This window comes from Aspergillus luchuensis, chromosome 4 (genome assembly GCF_016861625.1).
Source record: "Aspergillus luchuensis IFO 4308 DNA, chromosome 4, nearly complete sequence".
Lineage (NCBI taxonomy): Eukaryota > Fungi > Ascomycota > Eurotiomycetes > Eurotiales > Aspergillaceae > Aspergillus > Aspergillus luchuensis.
Genome location: NC_054852.1, coordinates 1,467,415 through 1,481,360, shown reverse-complemented (window position 1 = coordinate 1,481,360; position 13,946 = coordinate 1,467,415). Strand labels below are relative to the sequence as shown.

Sequence of the window (13,946 nt, the reverse complement as noted above, 5' to 3'; positions counted from 1 at the left end):
TATATCCGCTCATAATGCAAAAAAAAGTTACATCCCAACAAGGGGTAGGAGAGCTATCAGCTCCTCTCTCTAATCCAAAGGACCGTCTCATCCGAGAAGGGAACGTCGCCCGCTCCCAGTGCGCCGAACAATTGCTCCCGGGGGAGACCGCCATACATTAGGTCTTCGTTCGTCGCCAAATCTGGCTGCTGCTGCACTCCTGCGCGCACCTGGCTATCCAGCGACGGGCCGTGCACGAAAAACGCCGCCTTCCGGTCGGAACCAGCCTGTTGCTGCAGACTTTCATTCATAGCTTCTAGACGCTTTTCTATTAACGTCGCCAGGGGCATGGCACCGCCCCAGAAGCGCGCCAGCTCTCGCACAGCCTCCAAGGCCCCACGGATCAGATTCACACTCTCCGGCAAATCAGTCATCAGTCCAGCCGCACTGAGGACATCTGTCGCTGACACAATCACGTATCCGAGGAAGGGGTTCAGAATGGTTCCTCGCGCCGTTCCCGGCTCCAGAACGATACGAGACGGCTCATAGTCTGCAGCACAACGCATGAGGGTGAGCGAGATCTGGAGAATCTCTACTGCATGGGTCCGCGTGGTGCGGATATGTCGCTCTATGATTTCCGCGCGGATGTTTTGGTATCGAGCATACCGATTCAGCGCCATCAGAGTTGCATGATAAAGTAGATGGATTGACATGAACGCATCCGCTTTCTTTGTTCGGATGCTTCGTTCCATATTCACAGCCGAGAAGGTCAGATGATCGGGGAGCCGTGCGACCCATTCATCGACGCGTCCGGCCACCTTCACGTAGAATTCCTCGAAGAGCTGATTGTATGCCTCGGCTGGCACCAAGGACAATCGGAAAACGTGGTCAGATACGTCTCCCCAAAGTGACAAGATCTCAACTTGCAATGCCATAGCACTCAAACTGGCGTTATCATTCTCGGGCGATGCTGGTACTTGATTGAGGAAGCTTTGGAAATAGGGCACGGTAGTATACTCCTGCGCCTCGTATACTTCTTCCCGGCAAGGGAGTCTCAGATAGGCCGCTTGGGCGGAGATGAAAGTCGAGGAGGGCGTATAGAAACAAGTCATGCGCTAGCAGGATGATTAGTCGGAGCCTAATGAACAGCGGGAAATGTCTTGAGCTACTCACGTCCATGAGGTAAGCGACCCAAAAAGTCCGCCTGCGACACTCGATCAGCGCCTGGGGATGCAAGCCATATTCGCAGGGCCGGCTTTGGTCGACAATGACCCCACCCGACTCAACATTATACCGGAGTCCGCACACTGTCCGAACCGCCGACCCAATTGCATCCCAGGCGGGCACCAAGGAACCTATGGCGTAGTACCAAAGGCCGACGATGATGCGGCTTTGAGCAAGCTGCAGAGTCAGGGCGTGTCGACTGTGTTCAACGGCATACCGAGCCGTGCGTGAATACCTCTTGAGCGCCGTCACCTTGTCGGGCCGATCGGAAAATACCGCCCCGAGCGTCATCATCGAGTACAGCAGCATAGTATCATCTGAGGTCTTGGTATTGCACGACCGCAGCCACAAAAGAAACCGTTTCCGCGGGAACATGTAGTACAGGCGGTCGTTCACATGGGTGAAATAGCTCTCCACATAATGAACTGCGGCCTCTGGGTCTGCCTCGAACGGATCTGTATGCCAGTCGGATACGAGAGGGTCTTGAGGGTCCAGATCCTTCATCTCCATGAGGATGTCGGAGTAGTCATGAGACCCAAGCGAAACGTCATCGGCTAGGCGTCTAGCAGTGTCCTCCGCTCCAATGGATAGCCGACCATGACCCGGCATTCTGAGCCTGAACTGCTCGTGGTCCATTACACTATCTTGGGGGCCTTCCATGGCGGAGGGTGTCAACATCGATACTTCAGATCTCGGCGATTGAGAACTGGTGTTCGGGAGGGAGGCCGAACTCTCCGAAGCCCGGATCGCAGAGTACGGGGACTGGGATGCTGTGCCATAAGCATAGCTGCCAGGGGGGAGGCTCTCTCGTGGTTCGTATCGACTCGCAAGTTGTGTCGCCTTTAGGGCCGCACGATGGCCGCGGGGACTAGTGTCAAAACCAAGACAGGTTAGTCACTTTACCAAGGGTCGTCAAGGCACCATTGCCAAAGACTTACGCGCTTTCGAATCTGCATTCCCTCCCGGACTTCTGACATTGGTCGCATTTAGGAAGATTCGGTTGGCATTTGATTTTCTTTTCTCTGCAGGTTAAACAGGCCTGCGCGAGTCGCTTCCTCGGTTTGCCGGCTTTGGTGATCCCCCAATTTGCATTGACCGGAACTCCGTCGATAATCTTGGGACAATGCGAACCGTCTGCGTATATGTAGCAGAGACCTTCGCCCTCCACATATCTCTCATCCACCACATGAGAACGCACATTGGATGTGTGAGAGGGGTTGTTTGTTGCTGCAGAATCGGGAGTCTCACTGGGAGAAAAGTCTCTGGTATACTCCTTTTCCGGAGAGTTGAAACCGTAGTACGGATACGATGCAGCTTGACTGGTTTGTACAGGAGATCCAGTATGAATAGGATGTAGCGGACCTTCACGTGCTAGGCCGGGTGTGGAGAGATGGGCTAGGGGTGGGAGACTCCTGGTATGTGAATGCGGGAGATTTTCTGGATAAGCCCGAGGGCTTTCGTGCAGGCTAGGTCGTGGTAAAGAGTCGCTCTGTCGGAACGGTGTCGGTGATGCTGTGCTGCCATTTGGGGGGGTGTAGATGCCAAATCGGTGAGGTTGGTAGGGAGATGATGGACGGCTTGGATGGGCTGTGGGGGTCAACAACTGGCTAACTGGCGGAAGCTGTTCATTGGCCATCTGCTGCTGGCCTGGAATCTTTGAGCGACCCAGGGATGTTTCTTCCAGCTCGCGACCTTCTGCTTGGTTGCGTTGATGTAGAAACGGAGCTGTCCCAAAAGGCAAGGGAGCGGAAGTGCGAGGGGGTGGAAGTTGGTACGGGTGGGATGCTGGCCCTGAAGGATCAGCTGGGCGATCAGACTGTCGCTGCGACGTGGAATCTATAGCAGGCGACATGTTGCTGAAGGAGCCCGCTGGGAAAGCAGACATTGTGGGTGACTATGGTGTCCAAAATTATTCGAGGATAGCACCTAAATCCCGCCGGACAGCATCAGAATCCGCGACTCGGGTCCTGTGATAACGAGGCAGAGCCCCTACAGAAACGGCTTCTTGGCTTTGACTGGTGAATCCTCGTACTTTCAGGAGAGGAGAAGTGTAGAAAGCGAGCCTACCAAGATGGAAAGGGGATTAGCAACCACGTCATCGTACTCGATGTTTTCCAAAAAGGCGTGTCAACCTACCAAATTGCCTCCAGCCGTTCAGATTAAAGGAGATACTACTGTCAGCAGGCTAGCAAATAATACAAATTTGATGCTAATAAGAGAAAAATAAATGTTGGTGTTGGAGCTTGTTTCTGGGTTCGCCGTTCGAGAAGCACGATTGCCCCTCCGTAAATAGTAGGTCGATCGCTGCCCGGCCGGGGAGGTGAGAACAGGAAGGGCTGGAGGGCTGGAGGGCTGAAGGGCTGAAACAGATGACACACTCGAATATAGGCGTTCAAAGAATGGAGATTCTGCAATGACAGTATTAAGTCCGCATCAAGCGGGCTCACTTGCGAGTTACCCTGCACTGGTTGCGGGTAAATGGGGGAAGAACGAAGGTAAGCATCTAAAGGATGATACTCATGGCGCAAATGACCGTAACACGCTTGTAATTCGGGTCGACCTCGCCATTCCAAGACTGTATCGCTTCACAGGTCCAATGTTTGCCACAAAATGCATAGAACCATGCAGAAAAGTAAAGTCTCCGTAATCTGCAATGCTGTTGGGTTCTCGCCAGACCAGATTCGCTGAGAGGGGATAGGTAGGTTTTGTGTGTACCAGACAACAAAACCGAGATGCGCAGCAGTCTCCGTTTCAGATGGGACAGGGAGAAGGATGGGGGCGGAAGAGTGCAATGGCAGGACCGTGGCAGGGCAGGGTTTTAGAGTCACGACAACACTAGCATGGAAACCAGGCTGTTTGTTGCTGAGCTGATAGTGCCCCCAGGGGGTGCAGGTAGGCCAAGAATTATAAACAACTAACCAGCAGGCCCGGAATACAACCGCCCAAATTACAGATCTCTTGGGAGTGTAGTAGTAATATCAACTAACTCACCCTGCAAGAGCCGCTCCGAGGTAATTTGGTTGGTTCAGTGGATCAGTGGTCAGTGGTCAAGCTGGCCTGATGTTGGCCGAACAGCTCCTGCCACTAATGAGGAGTAGAAAGGGAAAAAATAATATTGGGCCCTGAGCTAGACAGCCAGTTTGCACAAATGAGAGAAAAAAAAAATAAAAACAAAAACAAAAAGGCCTGATAGCGCGGGGCACTGGATAGGATGAGGATGGAGCAATTGTGGTTAAATAGCGCTGTTGCTTAGTCGAGGCCAAGGTGGGAATGCCCCTGTCAGTTTTGGCCGGTGCTAAGGACTGTAGTAGTAAAGTAGAAGTAGTAGTAGGGTTGAGGGGCGGAGACGCCAGGTTCAAAGGAGGGACACGCTGGGATTAATTTAGAGCGGGGAGGATCGGGGATTTTTGAATAGTAATAAGAATCACGGTCCCTGGAATGAGTGGGAATCAAAGGGGGGCAGAAAGCAGAGAAAAGGAACGAGAGAACGAAGAAAGGGGATCAGGAGGAATAAGAGGGAGGAGTCGGTTGAGTAGGAGCGAGACAAGAAAGAGAGAAGAAGTAGTAGTAGAAGAAGAAGAAGAGCAGAGAGGATAATACGATCATCCAGTCAGTGCCTGGCCGTCTAGCTGAGGATCCTTTCAATCTGCCATCCAAGCTCAGCAAGTGAGCATATTTTAATGGAAAGGCAACTTATGACCGATCCAGATCAGGATGATCACACACAGAGAGAACGAAGCCTGATTCACAATTCCAGCCTGGTTTAGTCCAACGCTTGCCAGTCCACTTTTCGCAACAGTTCCGGTTTAACGGAGGCCCTCCCCAACCCACCCAATCAACCCGTACTATCTGGCATCTTAGATAGTCTAGATGCTCTGGATCGTGTTTACTTTATCCCAGAGTAGTATACACCCTACTATCGAACTATTCTTACTGCGGGCCGGAAGTCTCCTCTTCCCTCTGTCCCCTTCGGCATTCACTTTCAGTTGCATCCTCGGTTCAGCTTCGACCAGCTCCACTCCCAATGGAGACGCGAAAGCGTCCGTCCATCCATCGGGCAATTATTGATTACATCCAGTTTATTCACCTTTCCATAGATGGTACGTAGTTAGATAGATCCTCCCTGGCAGTGTGTCGACAGTCGTCATGGCCGGCCCGGGTATATCAAAAGAATACTGCCACCGGGCGCGGTTCATATTAGGTGCCGGCTGAGATCAAATCTACCGAGAGTCCTTCATTACTAGTTGATAATCTAGATTCATCATCATCATCATCATCATCATCATCATCATCGCCGCCTCCTTGTCCTCATCTCCAGCGTAATCATGCCATGGAGGAGCAAGGTGGCATTTAGACTTTGGAACGGGTCGGCATTAGATATCGTCAGACTCTCCGGCATCCTTTCTCAATCTGGTCTTTGGGAGGATAGCTGTGGGTGGCAGGTTTTCTCTCCTTATTGACACTGGCCGGCTTTGAATCTGTTTTAATATGGGCATGATTAGGTTTTCCAACCCGACGCCCCGCAGGAGGATCCTCGTTGGTGTTCGGAACGATCCATTGCCAGCTCCAGCCGTTAGTCATGGGTAGGAGACGCTCATGCGACCACCGACCACGGGACAAGCACAATCTTTTCGGAACGGCAGTTGCAATTAACCTTGTTTCGTTTGATCGGGACAATGCGTCTGTTCCTTCTTACTAAGTAGTTATCTCTTGCCGTTGTAGTCATCATGGTGTGCAGCAACTTGCGAGGCTCATCACTACTTAGTCGTCCGTTCCCATACTCGGAATGCAAGAGAAGGCCAGCGCGGAAAGACTGGATTTTGGGCCCTATGAAAGCTGCCAACCCCCGACATAGTGCACACTTGGCAGGTCATCGCCCTAATTAGGGGGGCCGGTAAGAGGAGAGAAAGAGAAGAGGTGGTGGGCAATGGTTAATCAATTACCATAGTAAAAACAAAAAAATAAAAAAAACAAAAGAGGACAAATAAAATAAATTGAAAATCAAATGAAAAATTCAAAACAGAAAGTGAGAAAAAGAAAAAGATCCGCACATGAAGGAAAGAGCCAGGCTGGCAACAAGAAAGAAATCCCCCGTCCGAGAGGGCCACTGGATATGCCGACTTGTTTCGGCCGGACTGACCAAACTCGGACGAACAACCTCATCAGTGTGTTCAGGAGAGAGACCACTACAGACTCCCACAGCCAGCCAGGGTGAGCATGCACTGCGACTCCCCCGAGGGCTCAAAATCCACCAGCTTATCGTTTGGCTAGTGGCCGGTACGGAAACCTCCGTAGTCCGTCCTTACGCGAGTGGAGCATTGACTCCAAGCCGGGAAAAAGATGAGAAGCAACGCCCAGGGGAGGGTGCAAGGAACAGCCTCCCAAGTTCGCAGCAGTCCCTCAGCCCATCGAGGATCGCGAGCCTGTCATTCGTGGGGACTAGCAAACCAAGTGGACTGGGCGTATCCGGAAAACGGACAGATGAGGGTCTGCGAGCCGGAGGGCCACGGTTTTTCATTTTTCTGACCTGAGTAGTGAGTCTTTCTTTCTTTCTTCTTTTCTGTTATGGTTTAATTTGATTGGATTTTTTTTTTCTTATGTTTTTTTTTTTCTTTTTCTATTCCGTGTTAGTCTTGTCGCTGGGGCGGCTAATATCGATGCGTTTGGCTGGATAGGCTGCTTTGATGCTGCTGCTGACTGGAATTTTGAGTTTGGTGTCTCCTGTAACGGTTTGTGGCCCGCCGGGAACAACGCCCGTTTGGTCCAAGGAGGGATGTCGGATTTGTCTCATCTTCGGGCGATCCGATCTGCACCGTCAAGTGTGTAGCAGACAGCTTGACGGTCCAGCCTCGACTGACTGGATAGCAATTTTTATTCGCGGAAAACCTATCCCGAAGGCCATGGGGAATGTTGACGAGTCATTTGTTTCCCGTATCTCAAGAGATGTATTGCAGACTTTCTGTCATCTTCAGCATCGACAACACCCAGCCAGGAACACGGATGGCCTCTTGAAAAGCCAATCCCACCCCTCCAACAGTGGGCCGGAGGCTCTCACCCTACGGCCGTGCTAAGCAAAGTCTAAAGTACTATCATACGATCTCGCCCACCGATCCCACAGTTGGCGCCAACCGGAAATGAAGTAAGAAGGAGGGGGTAAAATAAATTTAATCAATTGAGAAATCACGGGCAATAATCTAAACGGGTTGCCTTGAGATTGCCTACTCCAATTACTGACACCCTACTCATTCATATGCCGAACGCCCAGTGCTGGAAAAACCCGCGGCATCACCCACTGATTGGTGCGATTAGATCAGATCTGTGTTTTCCCGAACATAACCCGAGATTGGGCGGGCTTGCCGGGCGTTCCAGCATTCCGATGCAAGTAAAAACTTGCTAGGGCCTTCTCATCCCTCAAGGATGATACTATGGACGAAGTAACTCGCGAGTCGCAACAGATGGGATGTGGACGGGAGACTTCCCCTCCCCACGACGCATCTCATATTGGTTCCCTTAAAGGATGACAGCAACCGTGCTCTCGCCCTGACCTCCCGCCTGATATATGAGCTAGTAGCGGAATAACGGACGGAAATATAGCCATAAGGCAGAGGGCACGGTAGTTTGCCCCGACAGGGTGGTGGTTATCATCGGAGAGCTCACAATTACCCAACAGTAGTCTGTTAAGATATACTGTGGTTTACTGGTTTGGTCTGTGGGCTAAATAACCGACTCCAACGTCCTGCACCCTAAAGTTCTAGTGTCTCACCGGCATCCTTCGGCACCAGGATCTGCCACATCTGTAATGCCAATCTCCGCCGTCACATTCGCCACGGCCATCTTGCCCGTACACCCAACAACGAAGGGGGAAGGGAGAGGAGGAGGGTGGCACTAGGGCTAAACAAGGACCAGTCCAGAGGGACGGAGGATGCTCTCTGTTCAGCGACCGGCCGTAATGGTCGGAGTCCATATCCGGAACCCCCTGGGTCTTCTCCGATAGGATCAACTAGCGCCGGAGGGGGTGAGACAGTGTGCTTGTGTCGTTGCATATTGGTGTCTCAAGACCGAATAAATATCGCATCAATTACATTCAGCAATTGTGTCCGTCCGTCGGTCAATCCTTTTTGGCAGGCAAACTATGCAATGTGAGGTTGCATTATTCGATTCATTATCAACTAATAATAACACCGAACCAGACAGATACTAGTCTAACTACTTAAGAATTTAGATACTACTTACTCCAACTTCGCAGGCGCCATCTCCGGCCGAAGACATATCCACTCCACCCGACAAAACCCGTCCGTCGATCCCACTCCCCTCCCCATTCATCTATCATCATTACCACCCAGTATGCAAAACACCCCGGCAGCGACGCAACCGCTACGCTAATAGTAGGCAAGCAGTGCGAGCTGCATCACAGGTACGTATACCCGATATATGCTATTGATATTGCCACCCCGACCATCACATCACGGGCTGCAGGCGACGGTTTTAGCCCAAAAGCTTGTTGTAGCCGCGGCGCCAAAGTGGGATGAGGTGGGGGTCGTTGAGGATCAATAGTCCATGGTAGCGTGTCGGTCGTCCTGAATCATGAAGGCTCGCTTGCTCAATCACTCCGGAAGTTAAACCGAATCGGTCGACAAGGTGTGAGTTTCAAGTTATGCTGACTGGGAATCCCACGAACTACGGGCCCTTGAAAGTTGGCCAAAGGTAAAATTTGAGAAATAAAAAGAAGAAGGGAAAAAAAAAAAGGGTCGACCACCTCGGCTATCAGAGGAAGCATGGACCGGGAGAAGCTAAGATACTATCCACGCCATCCATCATCCCTGAGAGATCATGACACAAAGTACGAAGTACAAGGTGTACTGTGCTCGGCCGGAAGTGCTAAAGTTAGGTTCTCTTCCGGGGATACTACTCAATCGAATGATAAATGAAGGGAAAAGTTCGGAAGGTCGTCCCTGAACTACACTCAACCGAGTATATTGAAGCGATCTTTCCCTCAGGTGTGTATCTACCTACAAGAACTTAGAAAGGCAATATAAGCGCACCACAGGAATAATAATATTGCCCCGATACTACGTTATAATATAAAATAATATAATAAGAGCCATAATAAGAAACCTAAGCCTACACTAATTATCCGGAAGTCCCGCAATACATTTATACCAACTATATACAAACAACCCCCAATTAGCATGTGAAAGTCAATTCCATCCTTCAAGCTAATATAAACATGAAAAAAATAACTAAGATATAATAACCCCCTCGTATCCCCTGAGCTCCCCCCCTTCTACGAGAACGAAAAAGAAGAATAGGAAGAAGAAAGAGTAAGAGAAACAAAAGTGTGGACCGAGCCGAACCACTAACATACGTAACAGAGGGGCTTGGCACGCACCTCCCCCCCGGTCAAAAAAATGAGTTTGGTGAAAATCGCGGAAAAGCCGAGCGGGATTCAAATCAAACAAGCAAGCAAGCAAGCTTGTGAAACACACACACACATACATACCCGTACCCTTTACGTGTGACTGACTTGACACTTACTTACTTGCTTACTCATATTTACCTCGCAACTCACACCATAAGTAGATAGATAGATAAATACTACCTAATACTTACTATATACGTAGTGAAAAGTGGAAAGTGGAGAGAGAGAGGGAGGGTCACCGCGGGCCCCGAGGAAAAGAAAGTTGACTGAACTTTTTTTTTTCCCTCTATTTGCCGGTATCAGGTCAAATGCCGATGAGTCTTTTTTTTTCTTCTTCTTCTTTGTTTTGTTTTGTGTTTGATGATCCTTATCGGTTTTTGGTTCTTCATCCGTAGCCTAGTATGTATTGAACTATGTCATAGAGTCATAAATGTGGCTCTTCTCTGTGTTCCTATTATATTATATTATTTTTTTATATTTTTCATTTCCTTATTAAAATATTGCGTGTCAGTTCGATCTGCAGTTTCAGGTATCATTTTTCTACCGTAGTACGTACCTAAGTAGTATGTACCGACCGAGGGGTGTGGATATGGACAGATATCTAGACCCCGTCATGATGATATGTTCATACATATTTATATTCATAATTATTAGTACTACGTACCTATCTTATGTCCTTCACTAATGGAATAATGCCTAAGTAATGGTATTAAGACAATACTACTACCACCACTACTATTAGATAGTCAATACCGACCAAATCACACCTTACAATAACCCTCCAAATTATCATAATAATAATAATAAAAATACAAGCACTACTAATAACCAGGATAGTATATTAGATAACTTAGTAATAAGCACAGCACTTGTAAGTTCATTTCGGATCTAACCGGGCTCATCTATCCATCCATCCATCCATCCATCCCATCCCACCAGAAGTAAACCAAACCAAACACTAGGGTAGATACTAGATAGATACAGTTACTAGTAGTTAATTGTCGCCCTAGATAACTTCCGACCTCCGACCAAAAGGCACACACACCACCGACGGACCAACGGAGTAGTCAGAAGGAAGGAAGGAAGGCAAGGAAGATGAATTCCACACCCCACCCCCCTGTCGAACAAAAGCACGAGACTAACCCATCTGCGCAAATGCACATACGAGATATGATTTGTTGGGAGGTAATGAAGTTGCAGTAGTAGTTTGTAGTTACTAGTTGAGAGGTAGGATCTAAGGCATTGACTCCGTACTAAAAGTGCGTTAGTTAGTAAGTTCGGGTAGTAGTTGCGACCAGTGTTAGTTTCCTCTTGTGAAGTTGGGGATAACAAAGGAGATAATTTATTAGTATCTTGAGGAGCCTGGGTAATTTGGATAAACTATTACCAAGTTATTGCTGGGGTTGAGGGTAGTATATATATATTTATTGTACGTGAGTACATATGTATACTTAAGTAGTTATTGTTGTGTGTGCATTGTAGTGGTAGTGGTACACGGATAGTTAAACTACGGTATCATCATAATGCCCATTATACCTAACAACTACCACCTGGCATGTCCTACTAATAGGGGTAATGTGAGTAATACCTAACTACTAAAAGTAAACCCACCATGAGGAATTGTCACGGGTGGCATGATGCTGCTGCTTCTGCTCCATCGGTTTCAAAATAATATATATAAACTTTGGACTGTCTTGTATTTGACTTTCTACTAATATAGCTTAGTAGTAGTAGTAGTAGTAGTAGTAGTAGTAGTAGTAGTAGTTGATTGACGCAGGCTACAGCAAAACATCATAGCCACCTTAGTTAAGCAGAACTACTAACTAACTAACTAACTAACTTTTTTAAAAGGTCCGTGTCCGTTCGTCTAGACAGTAGTTGCAGTCAGTAAGTGATGTGGGTATTCTTAAATATCCCGATGCAAGTCCCGAACCGACAGCTAACTATTGACTACTTACGTATTATTTTAGTCGCTTGATGTCACTGGTTAGCGATATCTTCGGATGGAAGTGTAGTACAGTAAAGAGAGTTAGTAATTGATTGGATACTAGGTACTACCGTGTTGATAATGGTTAGTAAAGGTAACTAACTCACTGGTAACTGTTCACTTGTGGTTCACATTATCATGTGAAAGTACCTCCCAGCTGTACCAAATCCCAATTACCTACATAGTACTTACTATCCATTCTACCCCTGTAGTCAGCAAAATAACAAACAGGAGTCAATCCTCGGGTCAATTCGGCGATAGTAACTAGGGAACCAAGTAGTGTGGCATAGGTGTTCACATGTTTGCTTGTTTGTGATTGGGTTGGGCTGGTCATCCTGGGTTATAGCAGGGGTAGGTATAGATGGCAAGCTGGGTTGGTCGGATTTGATAATTGACCAAATATGGGGATTTGAGTGATTGACAGGTGTATTTCTGGGTACTGTATAGGAGACTATGCACTGCTGATTGTTTGTTGGGCCATACTCTGCAGTGCAGAATGAATTGATGGGTATCAGGTCAATGCTTTTGTTTTTCTTCTGTTGAACTGGACTTAAAAGTGTATGGATAGCGGGTTGGAAGTATAACAGATACCGAGCACATCAATGTAGTCGATTTTTTAATCTCAGAAACATGTCAGGTGTACAAGCACTACGTCAGAAGCATCTACTGGAAAGCTACTGAAAAAAACTACTAATTCATTATGGGTATTGCGAACCTGTTCATTGGTGCTACCTTTTAAACCGAAAACAATCTCATATCATACCTTCCCAGCGTGAAACCCCGGACCTCTAACTTACGCCTCGTAGAGGGTGTTGAGGAAGTCCTTGGAAGCGCGCTCGGGCTTAGCAGACTCAACGGCCTGCTGGCCGAGCTTCTCCTTGGAGAAAGCAGCAGCGTAAGGGTTGAGACGGAGCATGACCTGCTTGTTGCGGAGAGGGTTCTTCTTCTGGATGTTGGTGCGCTTGGTGCGAGCCTCACCCTTGGGGGCGCGGAGGACGGACTGGATCTCAGAAGAGTTGATGAGACGGGCCAGGTCGGCGTTGGCAACAACGTTCTGGGGAAGGAGGTAGTCCTTCTTGAGGGCGGAGGCGGTGGTGGTGGTGCCGTAGACCTTGTCGAGGGCCTCGAAAGCAGCGGAGGACCAGACGATGAAGCGACCGAGGTGACCACCGGGGGCGAGCTGGAGGAGGTTGAGGGAGAAGACGGAGGAGGTCTCAACACCGGGGATGTTGCGGAAGGCACGGACAAGGTCCTTGCCATCAACCTCGGGGTTGTAGACAACCAGAGGACCGCGGCGCTGGCGGAAGCGGCGGTTCCTCAGCTTACCCTTACCGGCACGCATCTTGCGGGACTTCTGGACCTTGACGAGGTCGGCACCGGCACCGACGGCCTGGAGGAGGGCAACGGCGGCCTTGGTCTTGGTAACAGCGGAGTTCTCGAAGGTCTTGGAGTCAACGACCAGAGGGACCTCAGGAACGTTGGCAACGCGGTGACCGCGAGCGAACAGAAGAGAAGGAACGGAAGAAGCAGCGAGGGCAGAGGCAGTAGCGAAACGTCTAAATAACACCCATTAGTTCCTCTCCTTCTGCCTCATCGGTCGGAATCTCATCATACCTCTGGCCAACGTTGACCTTCTGGTGCCACTTGCGCCAGACCTTGGTAGGGGCGAACATACGACCGGAACGGCACTGGTTACCGAAAGCGGCCTGACCGGCACGGTGAGTACCACCACCGGAGACACGGGGGATACGAGCGACAGCGCGACCTGAAGTTATTCACATCCATCAGTCATCCCGATTCTCCTGCAATTTCTTGGCAATTCCTTCAAATTTGTGCACATACCGGTACCCCAGGACTCAGCAGAGGTCTGTTCACCAGCCTTCTCGCTCACAGCGTAGGGCTGTCTCTTGTTCTTGGCCATACCGGTGTGCACCTGCCTGTAAATCGAAATCCGTCAGCCATCGAATTTCCTCCGCATTCTCATTCTTTCTCCCAGCGAGTCGATTTTTCGTCGTAAAAGGCTGAAACATACTGGACAACATCAAGACGGATGGGGGAGGCGAAAACAGCCGGGAGGGGGTAGGTAGCCCCCGTGGGCTTGCCATCAGCGCCGGCGATGGTGACGGTAGGACGAGACGCCATTTTTGTCGACGGTAGGGTGGTCGTTGTCGTCGTTCGAGGTTGGAGATCGAGCATCTCAAGATGAGCGCGCAAATTTTCGCTTAGTCTCACCCGCCCGTCGTGGGTGCGGCAAAGCCCTAGCCCTGTTGCCGTTTTGGGCGGGTATTGATGCCTGAGGCGGAACTGATCTTATCGATATGGGGAACCGCGGTTATA

The 13,946-nt window shown here is 49.4% G+C and overlaps 3 protein-coding genes across 3 annotated transcripts; 1 reads left to right on the top strand and 2 right to left on the bottom strand.

The window, feature by feature from the left end:
• Positions 1-56: 56 nt before the first annotated feature.
• AKAW2_40538S (uncharacterized protein) lies at positions 57-3,088 on the bottom strand (the record flags this gene model as incomplete). The annotated part of the gene is made up of 3 exons (XM_041688876.1): positions 57-1,094; positions 1,153-2,071; positions 2,142-3,088. The coding sequence occupies 3 exons, from the start codon at positions 3,086-3,088 to the stop codon at positions 57-59; spliced, it is 2,904 nt and encodes a 967-aa protein (XP_041542618.1).
• A 3,799-nt stretch (positions 3,089-6,887) lies between these two features.
• On the top strand, positions 6,888-7,274 carry AKAW2_40537A (uncharacterized protein; the record flags this gene model as incomplete). The annotated part of the gene is made up of 1 exon (XM_041688875.1): positions 6,888-7,274. One exon carries the CDS (start codon positions 6,888-6,890, stop codon positions 7,272-7,274), a length of 387 nt encoding a protein of 128 aa, XP_041542617.1.
• Positions 7,275-12,402: 5,128 nt separating this feature from the next.
• AKAW2_40536S (60S ribosomal protein uL4) lies at positions 12,403-13,805 on the bottom strand (the record flags this gene model as incomplete). Its single annotated transcript, XM_041688874.1, has 4 exons — positions 12,403-13,165; positions 13,224-13,374; positions 13,452-13,546; positions 13,642-13,805. 4 exons carry the CDS (start codon positions 13,803-13,805, stop codon positions 12,403-12,405), a joined length of 1,173 nt encoding a protein of 390 aa, XP_041542616.1.
• Positions 13,806-13,946: the final 141 nt, after the last annotated feature.